This window comes from Octodon degus, unplaced genomic scaffold (genome assembly GCF_000260255.1).
Source record: "Octodon degus isolate 3935 unplaced genomic scaffold, OctDeg1.0 scaffold00029, whole genome shotgun sequence".
Lineage (NCBI taxonomy): Eukaryota > Metazoa > Chordata > Mammalia > Rodentia > Octodontidae > Octodon > Octodon degus.
Window position 1 is genome coordinate 5,833,307 of NW_004524605.1, and position 8,986 is coordinate 5,842,292.

Sequence of the window (8,986 nt, forward strand, 5' to 3'; positions counted from 1 at the left end):
TTTGGCTTCGAATGCCTTCAGGGCAGGTTTGGCTGGCTTGAGTTGTGGGCATCAAACCACAGCAACCTGAGCCTGACTGCTTGGTTGAAGCAGCCACTTAAAGAACTGAGCTAAGGAGCAGGCCCCCAACAGCCCAGCCTCCAACAGCAGAGTCCCTGCGGCCCTCTCAGAGCATTGTGCTGGAGGATAAGGGCACCTGGCACCCTGTGACAGTCCCCTGCATCCCTCCACTCCAGCGGTGGGGTCTGAGCGAAGGTGCCTGGCAGCTGGAGGGCAGTCACCAGGCCCTCTGGGCGCCACAGGCTAAATTTAGAAGCCCTGCTCCACTACCATCAGTGGTGCTTGCAAGAGAAAAGAATGTCGCCTGCCCCAAAGGCAACAGTTCCCACCTGCCCCTGCCAACCCCTCCACCAGCTACCCACGCTCGTCTGTTTTTTCCTGACACCAGTGCCCAGGCCAGGCCTCTCCACTGGCTGTCAGTCTGCAAGGCCCTCCCTGTTCCCCCACTCACCGTAGCCCTTGGTGAAGACATCCCGGGCAGACTTGCCGAGATCGGTGTACGTGGGCGGCACGGCCATCTTCTGCTACAATAAAAGAACCGCCAGAATAAACACATTGGTAATTATGGAAATGAGTTTACCATCAGTGAAAATTATTAGGCACAATTAACAACCAATAAAAATTATCCAGCGGTAGGAGGCCCAGGCACCGTATCCTGCCAGGTCTGGCGGGCACACAAGTGCCATCTGGTCCCTTTGGGGGCCAGAGTCTGAGCCCCTCAGTAAGTCTTCACTCACACGGGCCAGCCTGACCTTTGACCTCTGCTCACGACCAGGCCCAGAACCGACCAGTGGTCAGTAAATATTTGCTGAATGAATTAACTGTCAAAGACACATTCCCAGGAGCCAGCCACTTCACTGAAGTGGGGGACCTTGCCAACTACAGGTATCTTCTTACAAAATGTCAGCTGTTGGGTCATTAAGTGCAGGGAGCAGAAATCAGGGCTTTGGATGCCAACCTCTTCCATGTAGTTCTGATTTCATTCTTTCAACAAATATGGGGGCTGGAGAGATGGCTCAGTGGTCTAAAGCACCTACTTAGAACAAGCTTAGCAAAGCACAGGGACCGAGGTTCAATCCCCCAGCACCACATGCCAGCCAGCCCCGCCCCCTGGTGGGCTGAGCTGGCCACACACACACACACACACACACAAATAAATAAAATTAAAAAAAAAAAATATGTACAGAGTCTGTACAATGCACCAGCACGGGCCCAGCTCTCCGCTTTGGGGGCACCTGTCTTCAGAATATTGTGTTCGTCAGAGAATATAATAAAAGCTAATAAACGAGGCAACTCCTCACTTGGAAGAAATCCAACTTACTACAAAAAATTAAGCATGTATTGCACTCCAGAGTGACTTTACTTTAAAAACCAGCCTCAGAGTACTTCCGGGGTCAGGGGATACATAGCTCAATGGTAGAGCACTTGCTCAGCGTTTATGAGGCCCTGGGTTCAATCCCTGTCACCACCAAACTGCTTGGTATTATTACAGGTCACTGAGGCCACAAACATTTATACAGCATCCCAGTGTTCAAGGGAGAGCAGCTCAGTCCTCGCCCTCACGACCCCACGACCTCCTGGAAGGCTCTGCTTTGGCAAACTGTTCACGCAGGATGGAAGTCCTGGCCCAGGCCGGCTGGCGCGTGCACTCTGTCCTGGAAGAGTGGGGCTGTGCCTAAGAAGCCACAACCGCCATCACTCGGCCTATTCATTTCTTCACCCCATCTGCTAAACACCTAACTGGACCTGCATACACCCTGCCGCCACAAGTTCCTGGTGAGTGGGAGCCCAGAGATGGGCTCTGAGGGGTCACCAGGAAACACCATCACAACAGAGGCCCCCTTCCTGATGAAGCCTTCACCTGCCCACAGAGCACCTGCCAGCCACTGGCACCACACAGAAAACACAGCCCTAAACCTCCACAAGGTCAAGCCAGGAATGGGCGGCCAGGCCCTGCTTTCCTCTTTTCAGATGCTTTGCTAATTTTGCTCGCTCCAGCTCCTGGATGTGTCACAGCTAAGAAGAGAAGCAAGTGGCCTGCCCTGGCCTATTTTTGTTGCTGCCGTTGTTCTTTCTCACACATGAGCAGGTTGGAACCATAGACAAGTCGGCCCACATTAGGGTCTGGGCACAGAGTGGACAGAAGACCCGGGCTGAGCTGCCCTGCCTTGTCAGCTCTGCTAATGTGGGGACTCCCTCCACTTCCCGCTTGTTCTTTTCTCCCAAACTAATCCTGGAGACACATCGGTCGCTGAAACAGGCCAGGAGCCCCTCACCAGGCCTTGGCGGGCGGACACTGGCCTTAGGCACGGCTGAGCCTAGCCCCTCTAGAAGAAAAGCCAACACATAAAGTCTTGGCCTGAAAGCTGAGTAGCACAGTCCCAGGCAGACCTGCAGCACATCTGGGGGCTGGACCACTCTCCATCCCTGCCAGGGCTCATGAGTGTCCACTGGTGGTCAGTGGACAGGGGAGTGTCTTTCTTTGCTGCTGTACCTGCCTGTCAGGGCCTGGGAAGTCTGGACACAGCACCTTTGCATCTGTTGAGCCCCTTCCCCACTCCCACCCCAAGCCAGGGCCTTCCTGGATCCTCTGCCCCAGGCCCCCAGAACCCACCCCCCAACAGCAGCCTTCACATCTGGACTGGTCCCGCCCGCAAGGAGAAAGCAACATGCCATCATTTAATGTTCCCCAAATGCCCTCTCTTGCTCCTAATCCCTAAAACCCAACAGCCAAGCCACCTGTCAAAAAAAAGAACAAAATACTCCATCCAGAGCAAACATCAGCTACAGCTCGAGAACACTAAGAAGATTACTTGTCAAGGACCAGAGAGGCAGGATGACAGAGCTCAGAAGAGCATCCTGGAGCCCCAGAGAAGGTTGCTCCCTGCCCTGGCACCTCACAGCAAAGGACAACTGGATGGAGGAAGAGCAGCCTGGACCCAGGCACCAGGGCCAGGAGCAAGGATTCTGCGGCTTGCCATTCCCTCAGGCCTAGCTACTACGAGGCCGACGAGGCCATCACTGCCCGGCGGGCCCTGAGTGCGCCCATGCCCCACTGTGGCTGCAACCATGTGACTAGACTAAGGAAACGCCCCAGACAATTGGCCCTGCCCTCCCATAGGAGCTCAGCCTTTTTAAAATCCAACAGCCCATAAAACATAGTGCTCAGGAACAATTTCAGGGTGAAAATAGTAGTGCATATTCTGTTTTCTGAGACCAGACATGAAGGGAAGAGGAGGTGCCATTTGACTTTCTCCAGCAGCAGCAGACTTGGAGACCTGGCCTGGCCCTGGCCCGATCTGTGAGCTGCTGCTCACAGCTAGCAGCCTCCGCAGCTCCACCCTACAGGCCTTCAGAAGCCCAACCTCTAGAGGCCGAGCAGGAAGCAGGGCAGTCAGCAAGGGCCTGGCAGCCCCACTGCCCAGCAGGAATCAGGATAACTGAGGAACACAGGACCACAGCTGTCCATCCCGGGGAGCCTGGGGCTACACACAGGTGATGGGCAGGGTGGGCTGAGCAGACCCGCCTGCACTCACCGCCCTAAGACCCAAGGCCCTGGTTCACCTCCCCAGCCAGCCGTCCCACCTGCCCAACCCTTTCCTGGCTGACCTTGAGCAAATTATGCAAGCTCGCCTCCTGGGCAGGAATGTCAATCCAGCCATATGAGCAGCCCTGAGGGGAAGGATAGTGCCACGCTATTACATAACCTCCATCTTGGGGAGGGGGCAGGGAGTGGCAGACCCCCCCCCATGACTCATCCACTGCAGCGGTGACAGCTGCAGGTCTCCAGGGCTCGCTGTGCTCCTATCCCCCCCCCACACACACACACCCAAACCACGCCCTCTGGAAAGCACTTCAGAAGCTGTCATACATAAACCCACCCACCACAGGGAAAAGCTGATGTGTAGAAGGGCAGCAAGTACTGGACTGCGGCAGGTACTCAGCATCAGCACTCGTCCAGGGTGTGAAAGAGCAGCAGAGTAAGGAGCAGCACCACATGCCTGCAGCCCCAGCGGCGAGGGAAACTGAGGCAGGAGACTAGCCTGGACAGAAGATTCCCATCTCTCTCTCTTTTTTTTTTTCAGAACCGGAATTGAACTCAGGCCCTTGTGCTTGCCAGGGAAGCGCTTATTCCACTGAGCCATCTCCCCAGCCCCACAGAGATTCGTACTTAAGGAAGCTCACTGCAGCATTAATTGTACCACCAAACCCGGAAGCAATCAGTTAGAGTACGGTATTTGCAAGCCAAGGAGTACTAACTACAGAGTCAAAAAAAAAAGAGGTTGATCTACACGTGGGGGAGTTGAAGACTACCTATGATACCGCTGAATAGAAACAGGCAAGTCACCAAAAAATGTACCTTCTGTCACTGGAAGAAGGCCTTTTTACAGACACAACTAGATGGGACAGGGTGTGGAGCACAGGCCGAGCTGGGCCGGGCCGTAGGCTGTGGCTGCCTTGAAGCTGCTTCTCCAGGAGGAAGGTTTAGGGGAGGTTCAAAGTTCAAATAAGATTTCCCCTATTTGCTATTTAAATGGCTAGCACACCCTGATGATTTCTCTAACAGCAGAAACTTGTAAACGCTGTGTTCCCAGCAGCTGCTGCAAGTAGAGATGTCAGTAGGAAAAGCTACCCAGACAGTGTCCGCGTGGTTCCAAGAACAGACTCAAACTGAGACAGCAGCGTCATCAGACAGGCCTATGTGGGCACATTTCAGCCCTGGTGAGCTCCAGTGGCGTGGCCACCCTCCTGGGGGCAAGAGCAGGCAGAGCTAGCAGCCCGGAGACAAGCAGGCAGCAGTCCTGCGCCCAGCCCCTGCTGCCCACAGGTGGGCGCTGAGAGGGCAGGCTGCCAGATGGCTCTTGCAGGCACAGGCTCCTCCAGGAGGATCTAGGCAGGGACGCATGGTGCCCGCCCTCGGAGTCGCCGGCCACTGCAGTGGTCCACACAGGGAGCTCTGCAGCTGTGTGTCTGGCCAGGACCGGCTGGAAGGAGAAGCTTCTTGAACACAGATCAGGCCCCGGAAGTGGGGACTCTGCCTCCAAAGGCAAGGGGATGGCAGGGCTAGGACCCAAAGGCCAGGCCCTGGTCCTGCGTGGCGTCTCCAGCCCGGCCAGGCAACTCAAGCACCCAGTGGCTGCAGAAGGGCTGAGAGCCTGCTACCCTGGCAGAAGATGCCTTGGGTCTGACCGGGAGCCCTACAGTCGGTCCACATCTTGGTGACCATCCCTGCACTGCACTTCTGGCTGTGCAACTTGGACAACCCACTTACCTCATAGGATCTCACTGTGCTCATCTATAAAATGGGCTAACAAAAATGCCCTCTGAAGGAATAAGCAAGTCAAGTAGGTGGGATGCTTAGAAATGTCTGGCACAGGAAGAGTGCTTGATCAGCGGTCGGTGGCGGCCACACTCTACTACAGTGGGCACACTTTGCCCCCCTGGGTCCCCTCATCATGCTCTTTGGCCCAGAACTGGGGATTCCAGGGGAGCCTTCTCCCAAGCCCCAGCTCTTGTGTCGGTGTCACCCATGAGTCCCCCGTGACCCAAGGTCACATCCCTTGTCAGGCACCCTACACCGCACCCACATTTCCTCAAGTGACCCCTCATAAAAACCTGCTGCCCACAAGGGCCTGGACCAACACAGCACTCAGAACCACATCATCCTCACCACCCGCGAGTCCCCTCAGGAAGAGGCCCGTGGGGAGCCCTCAGCTCTGTTGCTCCTCCAGTGGCATTTGGGCCAGTCTGGCAGGGCACAAGTGGAGCAGCCTACAGAAGGGGCATCGGGCCAACCCGAGGTTAGGCTAGGGCGAAAGCACCTGCCTTGACCCTGGGTGCTGGGAAAAGCAACTTCTCAGCATGAGTTGAGCCCCACTCTGAAAGCCATCACGGAAAGGCAAGCGCACCCTGGAGGCACGCACGCACGCACGCACGCACGCACGCACCGGCACTTCCCGGGAGAAGAGGCAGCCAGGCAACAGACCCTGGTTCCACTGCTGGCAAAGAAGACAGTTTCGTGCTTGAGTAGCAGGTCGTGACAGCTGCCCTCCCCTCCCCTTCCCACAACAGTCCCACAGGGGCAGCCCAGCTTTCCAGGTGCTGTTCTATTTTAATACGCCCTGGAAGCGCCGCCTTCCACATGACTCAGGGAGAACGGAGTCGGAGCTGACTCGGGACAGCCTGCTTGCTCGCCTGCCACTCCCCCCCACCCCCACCCCCGCCCATTCCAGGGAGAAGCCCTAGGGCTGGCAGCCAGCGCACCAGGGCCTAGGTCCAGGCACCCCCAGGGCACTGGCCTGAGCCTGTGCAGACCCTTGCTCCTTGGCTTGGCCCACTGGGGCAACACAGAGGACACCTGCTGGTGGCCTCCGAGTCAAGGAGACCCATGTCACAAATCTCTACTTCTTTCAAGGTGTATGACCCTGGCACCTGGCCGTACCTCCTCTTCCTTCTGCTGTTACAGAGAAAGAGCACCAAACTCAGCACCCTTGAGGGCTGTTACTAGTTCATTAATATAAAGCAGTACCGCGGCTGATACACAGTAAGCGTCTACAAACACAGGCAGTGCTCCATGACAGGTTTCCACCTTGTACACAGTACTTCCTACTATAACAATGGCTGCTGAGCACGTTGCCCCTACCTTGCCCCAGGAAAAACTGACCCTCCAACACACTGCCCTGTGCCCTTGCCACAAACAGGGGTGGCCCTACTGACCACTGTCGAGGGTCGCTGGCCTATATCCAGCTCACTGCTCAGTGGGAAGGAAAACAATCTCCCACCCACAGAGCAATTTCTACACTGCAAAAGGCCTGGAAACCTCTTTATCTCCTCCCAGAGGCTCCTGAGTGCCGTGTGAGAGCGCAGCCCTAGACAGCCAGTGCAGGGGCGAGTTCTCAGCATGCCACCCCACCCAGCAGAGGGTCACCTCACCAGGGACCAAGCTCCTGACCAGTGAAGTGGAAACAGAACCCATCTCCGGGGCTCCCGAGGGCATTGAATTCAACGTCACAGAGCACACATGGATCCCCCAGGAGGTGCTAAGCGGGCTCTCGATAAATAACAATGATGACACTAATCACACTTCTTCAGCAGAGAGACTGAGGCAGAAGAAGGTGACAACCTGCACTAACACCTACGGCTCATATCAGACCAGCGCCGTGAGCTCAGGCAGCTCTCCAGGTCTCTTTCCAACCCAAGTGCAGGTAAAGAGCTTAGGTTTCCCCTCACCCTGAGCGCCCCCACATGAGTAAGCAGAAAAGTGGGGGAATGCAGAGGCCCAGCTGACTACTGCACTGGTCACCTCAGGACCACAGACTACAGGCCTCTCCACAGGCCCAGGGGCTGCCTCCTGGCTGGAGCAGCCCTTAGTGACTCTGTCACTATCACCAAGAGGAGCACCCTGGCACATTCCAGCCAGGCCAAGTGGCCATCAGTGCCACGCACTGCCTCCTTGCCAAGACACCTTGTTCAAGACAAACCTGGCTGAGCCACTGACACAAGAGCCATCAGAGAGGAAAGGCTTGGGGCAGCGCCTTGCTCACCCATGTCACCTAGTGTCAAGCCCAGAAACACCAGTTCAACAGGTTTCCCGTGGGGCTGAACATGTGTATGTGAGGCAGTCCACTCAGGTCAGAAGGCAGTGTTTGCCTGTCCCTGCCCTCGTGGTGGTTCTCTGCAGTGGGCAAAGCTGTTTGTAGAAGGGAGGAGTCTAAGTTTCTCAGAAGGATCACCAGGACTAGATACTGTGGTATGGCCCGCCGGCCCTGCACTATTACATGCCCATTTAATAATTCTGAAAAATATCTTTTTCCCTGTAGTGCTAAGGGACTGAACCCAGGGCCTTCACACCGAGCTATATCCCCACTGAGTTATATCCGCAGGCCTTCTTATTTATACAGGGTCTCACCAAGTCCCAAGCAGGATCTGAATTTGGGTTCCTCCTGGCTCGTCCTCCTAAAAGCTGGGATTACAACTGTGTTCCACCACCGCGCCCAGATCCACGAATGCCACAAATACTAAAGTGACACACGTCTGCTGTGTGTCATGGCCCGTGAAGGCAAAGCCACCCAAGCTCAGCCAGTCCAAAGTGGGGTGCAGAGGAAAAAGGCAGGCCCTGATAGTCTGCCCCAGCACTGCCAGCAAAGGACACTAGGCACATCAGAGAAGCCCTTTCCCCTCCCGCCCTGGGAGAGGAGGGCTGGTCCATGCGTGCCTTTCTTCTCCATTCTGTCACTGTGTAAACTGGCAGGACTTTTCATGAGTTAACCTCCAAGTTACAATATCCTGAAAGCATATGATCGCTTTGTCTTAATAGGGCAACAATGTTCAAACCCGCAGAGGCTACATTTTATTGAATCCCTTCTGGAACACCACGTGGAGCAAAACCGGCCTCCCCAAAGCCTCAAGGGTAAGTGCCTTGGTTCCTACAGAGGCCTTGCGCAGGCGGGCCGGCACCATTCGGCAATCTTCACATTAAATCAGGTCTTCAGTCTTCCCCAAAACCCAGCGAAGGAGTGATATAACTGCTCCCACCCTGCAGATCAGAAACCTGAAGTTCGGTGTCTTCCTAACTGTGTGACCTTGGACAAATCTCTAGGGCCACGGGCCTCGAATTTGATGTCAGGCTCTAAGCCAACTAGCTTCCTGATCACAGTCGCGGCTGGCGAATGAATGAGCCGCGGAGGTGAGAACCCTCCCGAGTCAGAGCAGGCCACATGCTCCCCTACTGCCTCCCTTCCCGAGGCCGAACCTCAGCCCGAGGCCAAGGCCGGGCCCTGCGGCCTAAGTGCACCGAGGGCCGCCGTCGCTCTTGGAAGGGTGCTGGCACCGCGAGAGGCGCCGGGCGGCAGCGGCCCCGGGCGTGGATCAGCCGGGGCCCCGGGAGCTCACGCCTGCGCGGCCGTCCGCCCCACGTCGGCCCGCG

At 56.2% G+C, this 8,986-nt stretch overlaps 1 protein-coding gene across 1 annotated transcript in view; it reads right to left on the reverse strand.

Annotated features, from left to right (window-relative positions):
* Vdac1 (voltage dependent anion channel 1) overlaps positions 1-5,764 on the reverse strand; it is a 23,793-nt gene extending 18,029 nt beyond the window's left edge. Inside the window, exons 1-2 of the mRNA XM_004629354.3 lie at positions 5,677-5,764; positions 512-584 (exon numbers count right to left, since the gene is read on the reverse strand). Of these exons, the coding sequence (XP_004629411.1) occupies positions 512-578 (67 nt within the window). The 5' untranslated portion in view covers positions 579-584; positions 5,677-5,764. The remainder of the gene's footprint in view (positions 1-511; positions 585-5,676) is intronic.
* Between the last annotated feature and the right edge of the window lie 3,222 nt (positions 5,765-8,986).